The sequence below is a fragment of the Lotus japonicus genome, chromosome 2 (assembly GCF_012489685.1).
Source record: "Lotus japonicus ecotype B-129 chromosome 2, LjGifu_v1.2".
NCBI lineage: Eukaryota > Viridiplantae > Streptophyta > Magnoliopsida > Fabales > Fabaceae > Lotus > Lotus japonicus.
Window position 1 is genome coordinate 86137152 of NC_080042.1, and position 15170 is coordinate 86152321.

General features: G+C 34.0%; 1 protein-coding gene across 1 annotated transcript; it reads right to left on the minus strand.

Moving 5' to 3' along the window:
• Window positions 1-457: 457 nt before the first annotated feature.
• Window positions 458-7167, minus strand: LOC130740450 (tetraspanin-3). Its single transcript, XM_057593056.1, has 2 exons — window positions 6509-7167; window positions 458-1037 (listed from the first exon to the last, which is right to left on the minus strand). Exons 1-2 carry the CDS (start codon window positions 7022-7024, stop codon window positions 693-695), a joined length of 861 nt encoding a protein of 286 aa, XP_057449039.1. The 5' UTR covers window positions 7025-7167; the 3' UTR covers window positions 458-692.
• Window positions 7168-15170: the final 8003 nt, after the last annotated feature.

The following is a 15170-nucleotide window of genomic DNA, read 5'->3' on the forward strand; positions in this document are numbered from 1 at the left end:
AGATCTGTTTCTTGTTTGATGTGGCCCATTTTTTAAGTTGGCTATAAGAAAAGACTTTGATTTGCCTCTTTTTTTTTATGTGATAGCCCAAAAATGAAAATAATATTTAACCATTTTTAACATGCGTTAATTGCTTCATTTGGTCTTTAATCTTTTTTTTACAAACCCATCACACCAAAAATGCCGATAAACAATTCCAATTAGAGAGAGAGAAAAAAAAACATGGAACAACAAAAAACAATAAAACTTCAATTACTTAAACTCTAAGGACATCAAGAGCAGACACTTAAACTTCAAAATTACAAGTATGAAGCTATGTTTTCTGAAGTATGCAACTTTAGTAGCTTGAAAACTCTTATGTGCTTATTGACACTAGAGTAGATAATTTTATGTAGACCATTTCTTGGTAATGTGATTGAGATCGGAAACAATGCATACTTATGACAAAAAGTAAGAATTTTCTCCAAATTTACAAAGCTGTTAATACTTAATTTCAACAAATTACAAAATGAGTATCTTCTTAAAAGCAAAAAAACAGAGGTCGAACATTAGGTAAACATAACAAACACATTTGGTACAAGAGTTTGATACAAAACCATAAGAGCAACCTAGTTACAAAACACTAAAATCCCCATAATCCTAAGACAGGTTGGCTGTTGTTGAACCTCTTTGGCATCATCAAAACAGAGCAGTTAAAGTTGAAAGTGACTAGGATGTGACTTTGTCATCCTAGCTTCACCATAAGGTTCATCATTATCCATCCTTTTGTTGTTCCTGTAAGCTGCATAAGCAATGATGTAAACAATCACAAGAATGATCATAACAACAATGTTGATGACCGAAACTTTTCTCCAACTCTTCTTGAGACTAGCTAGCACACCAGCTTTGCAAGAATCACAGCGATAGCAGAGAAACCCTTGGTCATTGCTCCACTTCGAGCAATCAGGGTTCGCAGACATTAATCCTGATCCAAGGTTCCACACAGTCTCGTTCTGATAGATGTAGCCACAATCTGTTGGGGGCTTGCAGCAACCAGACTACATACACATGAGGAGAACATTACTTCAACAAATGGCATCACATGTATAGAATTAGAATCAAACTCTTTAGCCTTAAATGTTAGTGACAAGTTTGAAGAAATAAAGCCAGGATTGAGAAGGAATTAGCCCAAGTTAGTACGTTTGAAAATCTTTCTATAATCTACTATTAAGCCAAAATCAATTTTAGAGAGAAGCTTAAGTGTAACATTTGCATGTCAGAAGAAAATTATGAGGAAAAATAAATTCAACTAAACATGCAATGTATTTGATTAAGCTAAAAACAATCTCAATAATTCAATTCAACTCAAAAGCCAGCTGCTTCATTACGATCGTGACCCACTAAATGGCCTAATGACTAACCAAGTCCAATGCATGCCAAAGTAACTTAAAATTTAAATACAAACTAAAAGATTGGATATCCATTAGTGACCTTGTAAATTATAATGAAAGCATTACATTTTATCCAAATACTCTTAATATTATTTAAGAAATGTCAGCATCACCCACTTTCACACTATTTCTCCAATACTTTCTTTTATTAGTTAAAATCTAAATAGGTCACACCAAACTATGAGTAAGCTCCTAGTAATTTAGTTGGCCCTATATGGATTTCAACCAATAAAAGTAAGAGTGTTAGAGCGAGTAGTAAGTGTTGATAACACTTCTCGTCTTATTAAGCACATGAGGGAGGAGTTCTATATATATATATATACGTGAGTGTGCTTTGATTCAATAGAGACTAAAGTGGGCTGATTTTAAGATTTTTGGATTGACCAAACATATATGGAATATAATTTTGTATTATGGTTAATCTAACTCTTCCGATAGAAGTTACTTCCATGTGAAACATTGGAACCCAAAATCTTACTTTAAAGAAGCATGTTACATGTACTACTTTGAATCATCCATATCCAATTGTTTCTAAGTTGGTTCCAGGTTCTAAATTGTGTTTTGAAAAGAAGAGATTTCCATTTTGTCATCATCTTTTTGTGTCTCGTTTCTATTAAACTATAATTGTTCTTTTACTTTCTCCTAGAAAAATGTTGTGGATGCAACAAAAAGTTGCTTCCTCATGTGGCATGGATCGCATGCGGGCCAGGCACCAGCCTAGTTAAGGACCAAAATGCCAGAGTTTAATCAACCAATTAGAGCAAAACAAGAGAAGACAATAAGATAAGAAAACTGTCAAGTCAATTTTGCAACCTGTAATACCGACCACATAAGAAATCATCACTGTTTTGAAGTCGTTGGCATAAATCATAAATCAATTGACCATATATGCATAGCTATAAATATCTCATATATTAATCATTGACATACATAAAATCCTAGAGTGTAATTATTTGCTATCATACTACATTAGACACCACTCATGTATCTCTTTAGTCTCTTTAACATAATTTCATTTATATTTTATTATCTATATTAAATCAATAAATGTAGTAAAGAAATTTAACATTTATCTAATAATGACAAGTTATAGGGTAATGGTCCGCCGGTAATCGGTAATCTATTGTTAATAGCCGTTGATTAAGAATCTTCAACTAAAAAACTATTATATAAACAGTTAAAAATAGTGGATCACTTAAAAAAGGAAAATGTTTTCTTCACATCTTATTTTGAGGTGGAGGTGGAGGAGGAAAGAGATAGGAAGAAAAGAAAAAGTAAGAGAGATAAAGTTGTAGATGTGATAGATGATAAAAGGAGAGGAATAGAAACAAAAATAGGTGGAAATGAAGTTGCATTATTGGGTGTGGAAAATCATGGAAAGGATCCATATTTCTTTTACAATTTTGTACATACTGTTACTTACAGGCAAACAAAAAAGAGAAAGGTCCCAACTGGTTTTGTTTTAAGAGACCTTAGTACTTAATTACAGATAAAAAAACTGAACATACTCTTTTTATTAATTAATATTAATATTCACATTACTTAAAGGTGACCCCTAATGTGGACCACTTTTAAAATGGTCTAATTTTAGACCACTTTTTTTAACTTACTATAACAGGTCAACACATCTTTTTTTAAAGATATTTAATATATGACAAATTTTTAATGATGTTTTTTCTTAAAAAATATTATGTGTTGACCTGCTATACCCAGTTAAAGTAGATAGTGTAAAATTACACCACCTAAAAATGGTGCATATTAGGTTCTCCCTACTTAATTAGTCACCTAACTTTTTCAGAGTTTGAATTGAATAATTAAGATCATTCTAATGTTAGATGGGGGAAGCTTGTAAAAAGGAGAAAGCGACAACTATTGTATTAGGTTACATGTACACATCATGCTTGCTTGCCACTGCAAAAAGGATAAAGTTCTAAATGGAGCCAAAATATAAACAGAGAGAAAGTCAATAATGGTCTAACTACAAACGCAAAGGTCGGCAACAAGATGATTAATTACCAAAAAAATAAAATTTTAGCAATTTGGCCAAAACAATACTAAAAGAAAAGTCTTACTAAATAAAATAATAGATATCAATTACTATGCACTGTAAGAAAAATTTACATAATCATTCAATTATAATCAATATAACATATCATAAGTTAATTTAAAAATATTAAACGAGAAATGCAGAAATGCGATTAAATTGAATGCATAAGTAAAACTGTTTACACTTGTCGGTACATATAAATTAAATTAAATCCAACAAAATAATACTAAAAAAAGAGAAGTTGATAAGCCCATAATCAGTGGCCCAAAACTTTGGTCAAAGTTCTAGAGTTCTTTAATACCCGTACGTAAACACACAATTTCTTTCGAACACACAATTTCTATATAATAATTTTTTTTGAAACGTACTTTATATGATAACTACCTAGAAGCAACACATGTCCCTTCAAATTTAAGAAATTATGCTATGTTAAGTAACAGATTAAAATTATCTGCAATCACAAGTGTGAACACCATTATTCAATACTAGATGGTCCCGCCACCTCCATCACTTTCTATCTGTCGACATAGCTCATAAACCTGTTCTATACTCTCATGATATCTCATATCATGGTCACTGTATCGTTCTCTCTTCTTTTATGAGATTCAAACTTTTGAAAATTATGTAAAAACCCATTTCTTATTTTTAAACACTACAACAGTACTATCACCACTCATATCACAGCCCAATTAGGTGTATGTTAAGTTCCACATTTATTATAGATATATATTTTTTGAAATGCATTTATTACAGATATATACAACTACTGAAATGTTTATATATATGAGAGTTAGAGTACAATTATAAACTTTTAAATTAAGTTTTTTGAGTTAAGCCTCCTCCTAAATTCTAATAGTGTATACCAAAAAATATTCAATCAAAGCATGACATGGCACGTTTGTTATCTAGCAGTGATGCCACCGCAATTCCAATTCCAAATACTGTTCAATAATCTTCTATATTATTTTAATGTGATGACAATTTTGTCAATGTCATTTTTTTGTTTCTTCTTATATATTTTTTGTCCTCTTTCAATATTGGTTGCAATAAATTGGGCAAAGAACCACAAGTTTCGGAGGGTTGACGAGTGAAAACCCATCATCCACACATGCTGCAGGGTTCCTCTCAGATCTACCCATTTAATCAAACACATGCACTTCATCTCATTTCAAGTTGCTTCTCTGCCGGTGCCACCCATACTTTCTTTAAAAGCACTTAAAAGAAAACTTTTCAAGGAAAAAAAACGGTCACAAGTTTTTTTCAAAAACTTCAAAATTCAAAACAGAAAGAGAAACTGAAAACCACTTCAAGAAAGCTCATAAATGAAATCCTGACTCCCAACCCCTTCCATGAGAGTTTTAACTTCTTATATATTAAGTGAGTATAGTGGTTAGCACATTTTGTCCTTTAACCATGAGGATGAGGGTTTGATAATCATTTATGAGAACAAAGGTCATAATATAGCCAGACATTTACCATTTAGTGAATTAGTGATTGTTGACTGACGGTTGATACTTTTTGGCTAAAAAAAGTTTTTCTTATACTAATTTTACATAGAGGGTTCTTAGAATCTAAAACTAAAACTTACAAAAGCTTATCATTATCATTACCATTGAAATTGATTTTGATTTTAGAATCTATAACGATTAAGTGTGTGTTTGGTTTTCAGTTTGCAAAACGGAGTTTGAGTGAATGTCGGTTTGCAAAATAGAGTTTGAGTGAATGTGAGTTGAATGTAATGTGATTTATGTTTGGATACTTTTTATTTTAAAAGTAAGTTTGATGAATGGAATGTTGTTTGGATAATTTAGTTGAAAGCACTTTTAAATGTGTCTAATTACTAAAAAGGGTATGATTATTATAATGAATTTTTGTGTGAAGGTTTTGAAATTATTATTCCTTAAATTTATTATTTTCATTATTGTTTAAGTACTTTTTTTTTGGTACATGTTTAAGTACATATTAAGTAATAACATGTTTTTTATGCAATTATTTTATAGTTAATCCATCAAAATTTAATAAATTCAGAACAAATCAAAACACCAAACAGAAAATGAAATGCAAAATGAAAATTTAGCCTAACTTAAACACCAGGCTCAGGCCCAATCATCTCACACCAACAGAGGAAAGGGGATAAGAAACGTGAGGGAGGAAGAGAGAGTTTGAGATCGAGATTGACGGTGGCTTCTCAGAGGCAATCTGAAGCGACAGTGTTCCTCGCGCTGGCCAAGGAGAGATTGTTAGTATGATGATGGTGCTGCCGCGGTGGTTCGCAACTTCAGTGATGATGGTGTTCCAATGAAGGGGTAGAGGAGGACGAACGAATTTGTAGTGGCTTCTTGGAATACGATGGCGGAGGTCGCGGCGTGGTGAGGTGGTGGGTGATGTGGTGTGCGATGAAGCGGTGGTCTCGAAGGTGGTGTGTAACGGTGAAGCATGAGTTTCTAGATGTGGTGGTGGGCTCAAAGGTATGAAAGATGAGGGCTTTAATGTCACTACAGGTTGGGTGATGTATTTAAATTCATGATTAATCACCCCCAAAGGACTCAACTGAACTGAGAAGTTACACTTGAGTTAAGTTGGGATGAAAGCTAGTTTAGGGGTCAAACTGAGTTGGGTGAATGTGAGTTGGAAGTTGCCAAACATCATGGCACAGAGTTACACATGAACCAAAAGTACTTTAGGGGCACCAAACGGAAATACAGACATAGCCTAAAGCTAAGCCACTCTAACACTATTCCTCATAACCAGGTTGTGTGCTTATCACTTAGTACAACTCCCCTGACTGTCGAGTTTAGAGATAAAGAATCAATTGTAGAAAGATTTCTAAATATGTATCTAGCAACCTCGGCATATGATCACCTATAGAATCAATTAATTTCTTTCTGAAACTCAAAAGCTATTCAGACAATAGAAACAATTAATTTCCCCAAAATTGATTCTGATTTTAGAATCTAACCGTAAAAGAATGTTCTAACATATACACATCAAGCATCCAATAAGAAAGTACTATTTGAGGAAGAAGACAAACCTGAACAGAGGTGAGCTTTCTGAGATAAAACACATCAGCAGGTTCAGGAATCCCATTAGAATCCACCCTCCCCATCTTAGCACACACCTTAGAATCCCTCACACAAGAAGCAATCTTCCCCCAATAGCTATGACTAGCCACACGCTCCTCCAACCACCCAGAGTAATCCTGCAAGTAATAATCCATGTAACCACGGTTCAACACCCTCCTCCCTGACCCTTTATCTGTAACCACGTACGCGAAGATTATGAAACCAATCAGCACTGCAATCACCAAAAACATCACCACCAGGTAGAGCCTCATCAGAAACGTGTTCCGGTAACACGCGCCGGCGAAACCGGCTAATGATACCACCATGATGCTCACGCCGATGATGATTAATGGCCATTGGAGGAACTTGAGACAGTCTGTGTTGTTTGCTCTGCTGCTTAGCCAGATTCCACCTCCTAGAATTGGAATTGAGAGTAGGAATGTTAAGAAGTTTAGTACACCAATCAAATGGTTGCTTGTTCTCATCTTTGTGATTTCTCTGAATTTTTTTGAGTGATTGTGAGACTGTTTTTTTTTTTCCTTCTTGTATTTGAATCTGAAGATGGAAAATTGAAAAGTGAGTTATGGTAGTGATGAGAATTTAATGAATGAATTTATAAGTCAAGTGTATGGTATGGGTTTTGGGAATGATGAAATTGTTTTGGACATGTGTGTGAAGTGTGATGTGTCTGTTAGAGGACTCAAATGACTCAAGTACCCTTGTTCATTTAAAAACACCAATGATATATACACACCTATTTTTTTATACACTTTATTTTCACTTATTTTTATTTTTATCTCTCTCATCTTATCATATATCACATCTTATATTTTCTCTCTTTTATTTTTTTTTCCCCTATCTCTTTCATCCTCCACATTTTTCCACTTTATTTTGAGATGTGAAAAAATAATTATTGATTTTAAAATGATTTGGCTCTGTTTTCCGAAGGATCAAGAAAAAAAATGATTTGGCTCTTGGTTGGCTAGTTCCAGATATTTTATACTCCTACTGTAGGTGATGTGATTAATTAAACTTGGAAGTTTGTACGTGTCGAGATAAAAAAAATTACTTTGTCTTGAAACATTAAATTGAATATATAATATAACTACTAAGTCTAGCACATCTGTTTGATAATTGAACTCTTTAAATACATATTTTAGAGTTTAATAATTTTGTGGAATTAATATCTAAACCTTGAAGATATTGGTTTCATAATTGACAATAATGAGAACCTTGGAAAAAAAATATTTAAATGAGTCATATGAACATGTTTCGGGTTATGTAGTGGGATCCATACACATTATTTATCACACCTATCTCATAATCTGTGCGTAAATGATATGTCTTGTATGCTAATTCAAGCTTTGGAAGGGAGTTTTCCTGCACGTGTGGAGTTGGGTGATGGCTTGAGGTTAAATCATTTGCAGTTTGCTAATGATGCTTTGTTGTTTTGTGAGGGGAATTTGACACATATCATAAGAATGTTGATTTATAGGAAATGAGTTTGAAAATTTCATTTATTGGGGGACAATCAAACCAAATTATAGGAAAGTCAGTGTAAATAATTAATTTGTGTGAATTGTTGTGACTGTGACACTTATCAGCCAATGAAGGGGTGGGATGAGAGTGAATTCTAGAGTGTTATGTGTCTAATTCTTTTGGATAATGTTCTTCTTTTATAAAGTATATAAATGTTTCGTTTTGCAGAAATCAATCAATGAAGAAAATTGTGTTTTGCTATCTTTAGGGTGGTTCTTATTTTTCCTTATGCTAAACTTTTGAATTGCTAGGTTTTCATTTTTTTTCTTATATGCTTTTGTATGTTTTATCTTTGGTATGTATATATGTGGCTCTCTCTCTTTCTCTCTCTCGTTTTAATTTGTTTTACATGATTTTCTTTTGTTAGAGCATGAAAATGTCACTTATTGCACTTGAGAGGTTTATATTTTGTTTGATCTATATACACGTGTCACTTATTTTGTTTAATCATTCTTCACTTGTCTCACATGTGCATAGTACACACACATGATTTTCTCTTGTTAAAACATGAAAGTGTCCATAGTTTAATCAACGTTTATTTAATTTATAAGGTAGATGTTAAACATTTTAATCATTATAATAAATTTAAATTTTATAAAATATATGTGGGATGAGCCGCGTGACCCGAGTGTCAACCCGAACCCGACCCTACCCGAAGTCGGGTAACTCAAAGATCAACCCGAACTCGGTCTCTTTTAATGATCGGACCGGGTTCAACCCGGTCCTAAAGGCTTGGATCGAGACGGGTTGGCAGGTAGGGTCGGGTCTTATATACCCCTAATTGAGTTAATGAGTCACTGGTCAGACTAGTGGGTCTATAGACGGATTGCTTGACTCGGTCTATATTAAAATATTCTAAAATTTCCATTACAATGTAAAGTTAAGTTATATATTATAAAAAACGCATGTTATAATCAAATAGCATCATGGTTTAGTGGTAGATATTTTCTATTATTTCCTATAGGTCGTGTGTCCGACTCCTCTTCTCACCAGATTTTAAGTATTATTTCACGATTTTTTTGTGTACTTTATCATGTTGTCCACAAATATCCCCTAGATCGAACAGACTGTTAGAAGTCCCACATTGGCTAGACATAGAGCCAAGATAAGCTTTATAAGGGTAGTGCAAACCTTAACTCTTGAGCTAGCTTTTGTGGTTGAGTATAGGTCTCCCAATTTCTAATATGGTATCAGAGCGACAGAGCTTATATTAGATCCATTTGTTGTGTGGAGACCTCCCATATTTGTGCCACCCGTTGTTGATCTCACGTTCCAGTTTGTTCAATCCTTGACGTGATGGGGTGTGTTAGAAGTCTCACATTGGTTAGAGATAGAGCCAAGATAAGCTTTATAAGGGTAGTGCAAACCTTAACTCTTGAGCTAACTTTTGTGGTTGAGTATATGCCTCTCAATTTCTAATACAGACAGATCACGAACAACCGACCAATTCCAAGTTTTCGGAGACCAAGATTTTACAGAGAGAAAAGCGCGACGGGTAGACATTTTGGGATAGGCAGTTTTAATGCTTAATCCTCAAATTGGTTCATATCTTTGTCTCGCCGTCTGAGCTAGGTCCCTCACCGGAAAAATTTGTGGAAAAGATCCTCATCATTGCAAAATGTCTGGAGCAAGTCCTCGACGGAGTCCGAAGCTCTGGCGAGTGATGATTTGGATCGCTGACTGTGTTAATGAGGCTGACATGGAATTAAAAAAATAATTACAAATAACACATCAGAAATTTAAATTAAATTAACAAAAATAAGAGAAATTAACACTTATCTTTCACTAATAAAAAATAAAAATAAACAATTATCTTTCCAGAATTCATTTCCTTCTCTTTCAAAAAAAAATCTTCTGCTATCATCCTTCATGAACCCTAATTCTCCATCTTCCGCCACCCCTTCCTCTCCCCTCACATTCAAAGACCTTTTCTTCTTCCTTCTTCCTGAACCCATCTCTCTCTCTCTCTCTCTCTCTCTCTCTCTCTCTCTCTCTCTCTCTCTCTCTCTCTCTCTCTCTCTCTCTCTCTCTCTCTCTCTCTCTCTCTCTAAATCCAAGCAAAAGCCATCACCACTGTCGGCCAAACCATCAAGGGCGGAACCACCCCCCATGGCAACCTTAAAAGCTCGAAACAAAGCCATGGTTCGATCGGTGTTCACTTGGTGTCGATCTTGCTCGATCTGGGTTTGGGTACGACTGGGATCTTCTGTTTTTGTTCCCTTCTTTCTTCTTCTTCTTAATTGATGGAAGCACGGTGCTGGTGGTGATAGAATTTGTTGACGGTGACGAGAAAGCTTGAGGGGAGGGCTTTGATATGTTCCTGAGACAGGATGGTGGAAACGGTGGCATCGATCTGTTCTTGAGGTTTGGGTTGTTTGTAAATTGGGGATTAGGGTTATATGATTTTGATGTTCTGGGAATTGTTGAATCATGTGGCTCCTTCTTCCTCATCTTGTGTTAGGGATTGCAAAGTTGCAACTTCTTCCCCTTGGGCCTGCCATAATTGTTTTCCCAATTCAATTCAAGTGTTACAGAGATGAGTATTCAAGTGTAAACAAATTTCTTTATTTTGATGCTTAATGCGTGATTGAATTCATTTAATTTGTTAAAGGTATTCATCAATCAATCTGTGCTTGTTTCGTGGTGCCATTTTACCCATGTGTATTGTTGTTCTTCTAGTGTCTTTTATGGGTAGTTCATATTTTTCTGATTTTGGGGGTTTTATTTTGTGGGTTGGTTGTTGTTTTGGAAAAAATTAATTTGTGGGTAAATTTTCTGGGTTTGGGGAGGGGTTGATCTTGATTTTTCATGTTTCTGGCTTAGTTGTTTATTGAAGAATGGGAGGAAGATGATTTATTTTTCTGGGTTCAAGTTTGGTTGAGGCAAAAAAAGTTTCCGGGTTGAGATCATGAAGGAAGAACATTGATAATAATCATGAATTTTTGTGTGTGTATGTGTTTATTTATAGATTAATATTTCTGAAATTATAATTAAGGATTTTTAAATAATTAGTTAATTAGATTATAAAAGTGACATGTAATTTTTTTATTTTTTTTATTTTTTTTAATTCCATGTCAGTCTCATTAACACAGTCAGCGATTCAAATCATCACTAGCCGGAGCTCCGCGCCTTCGGCGAGGACTTGCTCCAAACGTTTTACAAAGAAGAGGACATTTTCCACAAATTTTTCCGATGAGGGACTTAGATCAGACGACGAGACAAAGACAGAGACTAATTTGAGGATTAAGCCCAATTTTAATTCTACTCATGATTGGTTTCCGGAAACAAGCATACATTTGATTTTGTGTCATGTGTTTGATGTCATGCTTATGCTTTCATTCTACAAATGCAATTTGCAGCAAAGAGGCATTATTACAGTTTCATGAAATGCAAGCAGGAATATGGTGCTTGAATGGATCACTTAATCAATTTTTACCTGCTTGTGGGGACTTCCTGTTTAGACATTGTGTCTGTTAGACATTGCAAGGAGTTATTTAATCCAGAGCACACATTATTGCCCTAGCCAGCCAAGGATTTTGAAGACAAGAGAAATGGACATGTGAATTTGGGGCATTTTGTATACTAATGGAACTATGGAAGTAATGTTTAACCTTTGAAAATTTTGGTGCTGTTGGTGCAATTTTGAAGTTGCAAGTGTCCAAGTCCAACCTTCCTTTTTTGTTCTCTATTTCTAATTTATTTTTTTACCCGGGTGCTGTAATGCTTTAAAGGTCCATAATGTTAAATTAAGGTCGCAACAATGATATATACACACATCATTTTTTAAACACTTCATTTCCACCTATTTTTGTTTTTATCTCTCTCATTTTATCATCTATCATATCTCATATTTTATCTCTTTTACTTTTTTTTTCTTTTTATCTCTCTCCTTCTTCCACCTCTTGTGTGAAAAAAATATTACTCTTAAGGTCGATATTGCAAATTTGATAAAAAAAAAAAAGTAACCTAATTTCTCAAGTATACATATCAAAGAAAGGAAGCATCCACCTACAAGGCTGAACAATTTTTGGTACAATATCACTTAGAAACCTATCAAAGAAAGATTGTTCCTACCTACAAGGCTGAAGACTTTATGGAACAAAGTCTCTTAGAAACTTATCAAACACAAGGTTGCAGAATTTTTAGAACAATATCTTAAAGAAACAGATCAAAGAATGGTTGGGCCTACCTACTAGGCTATTTTTTTTCTTCATGTACAATGCAGAACATCAATATTGTACATAGTAGTTATAGCAAGAATCAACTCATGACAAGTTATTTTGTTTGCGATTGTTATGTTTTAGTATTAAGCTAAGTTTAAAGTTCAATTATGTGTTATTTTGTTTTTTTATAGTAAGAGATGACAGGTGTTTTGGTTTATTGATGAATAGAATTACAATATACAAGAATGAGAGTTACATTGATGACATTTACAAAGTACAAGATAATAAAGATCATGTTACAACTAGTAATGTATTCCAGGCCTTGGGCCTTTTATGAATGAAATTACATTACATTACATTACATTACATATGCTTTCTTTTAATTTTGGCCATTGATCTCTTTTAAAAGAAATGGACGGATGAGATCTGTTCAGTTTATATCATCCATTTTTTGCAGCCATTCTTTGACAAGGATTAGGGTTAAAGATGCTGAGAGCCGCTCCTTTCACTCTCCGGCACGTTCGTCTTGGCGGCGTCCGTCGTCCGAAGGCGGCGGCGCCGACAGTTTCTATTATTCTGAAACGGATGCCAGAGAACTGTTCGAAATCTGGTGCAAGAAATATGGCAAAACATACCCTTCGGAAGAGGAGAAGCTCTTCAGGTTCGGTCGCTTTAGGAAAACTCTTGAATGGTCGCACCGCCAAAACCAGAAGATTGATAACCCAGAACATCGCATATTCGGCACCTACGCTAATGCTGATCTAACCGATAACCAATTTGCTGCACGCGGTGTTGGGTATGGTCCCTGGGATCCGTTTGAGATGTTGTATGACCCAAAATGGAACTAGATTATTACCTGTATTGTATTTTGGGAGTTTGTAATTCTGATTTTGAATTTCAACTCACTCATTTCTCTTTCAATTTTAATGTTATTTTATTGTATTGTGGCTGGTTGGGACAACTCTTATGCTTTAGTTTGTTAGTTTCAATCCTCTGTCTCTGTATGGAATTGTGTAATGGTAATGAATGCCTTAGAGACTTTACTTTCTGGAAAATATGATCAACCTTTTAACTTCCTTCTAGATAGTGTGTAGTGTGTGTGGAGATTTTCTGGAATAGTTGTGATTTTGCTCAAGCGACCCAAATTTTCACTCCCATACAGAAATAGAATAGAATATATTTGTTAAAATCACTAGTTAGTTAACGTTTAGTTAAATTTCTATTATGCACTAGTCAGGAAGCTATACTTGAGTCTTGTAGTATAAATAGATAGTGGTAGTACTAGTATCATTTATGTTACCTTTTCATAATTTCTATTTTATGAATTGAGTTCACTTTTCCATCATGGATGTTGGTTACTCTTGGGTTATGGATGATCATTGAAAATACTTCCATTATCCTGATTTTCCTAATATTTCTGATATGCTACTACAACAACAACAATGGAGCTCATCATCACTTCTGCTTCATCCTCTCCGTGCCATACGCAGTAGATTCTTCAAGCATTCTCGTTGTAGAACTGCAGCTAAATTTTCTTCTTTCAGTTTCTCAGATCTTATGATCATCAACCATCAAGTTGATTTTTCTATAAATTCGTCTTTTTCTTCGACGTCCTCTGAATTTGTCATGGAGCAAGCAGCATCAATGATGCTTTGATGGTATAGATTCAAGTTTGGGTTTTTGTGGTAAAAAAGATGAACCGAACTTGGAGGGTGGAAGCTGAGGAGAAAAAGAATATGGATAGCTTCCGATGTAAAAGGATTCTCTTGAACTAACTACAGTTTGATGATACAGATTGGTAATCTATTGTAGTAGTATGACAAAGGTTTATACTTTATACCATTTGAGGACTTTTCAAACACTATTCTCAAAGAATTTTATCCCATGAAACGCCGGACCATCATTAGGTCTAGTTTTTAAACGATTACACAAGGATTCTCCTGGGTTTGTCTAATATGCACACAAAAAAATGTGTAACCTTACTCAACCAAAAATTTCCCCTTATCCAGTAATCCTGATTTCTGAATTTTTGAATATTCTTTTTTTGGTACATCAGAAGATAAGTTGTTAAAATTGTACTTTTTTTTACATTTTCTCCTCTAGTTTAGTATATTATGCTCCATTTCAGTGTTAGTGCTTTTTAATTAGGTCCCCATAATCTTAGACCTAGAAATCTAAGATTGGTCCTCACTAATAATTTAGATTGCTTCATCTGATTCACAATCACAAACCACCACTACCATTGTCAATTTCTTCATCCTGTCGGTCTAAAAAAAATCTGCTTATCCATTTCTTTTCAACCATACCTACACAAAATCTTCTTCCATGTTTCTTGCTTCAACCCAGATCTTGCTTCAACCCAGATCTTGCTTCAACTCATATCTTATATCGCAGCAATCGATCCTCCTCTCACCGTCTTCGTTAGACAACTGGATTCGCTGTCATCATCGTTTGCCATTAAAACATTACTAGGAAAAATCTATTTGGGATAAAAACTTAGTGTATTTAATACAAATGATTTTTTTTTTGTATTTAATGCTATGCTTCAAGTGTTCTTTATATCCTATCCTATACTCCACTATAAACTATTTCTGAAACCAAAAAGTGACAACTCCAACAAGTGTCACCACCTCATTCTATGTCTTTCTTTATAAGTTTTATCTCTCATGCAATAATTAGTAGATATATGATGTCATATTTATATTTTTTGATTTTTTAGTAATTTAAATATTAAATACTTCCATATCTTTGAAAATAATTAATGTATTAATATGACATTTAATAGTTATTAATGACATCAAAACGCTGGCAAAGTCTTTTTTTATAATAGTTATGTTTATTTTATTATATTACAATTTTTTTTGGATTTAATATCTTATATTCAAAATAATATCAAATAAAGAATTGATTTAGAAATTAACTCAACTTT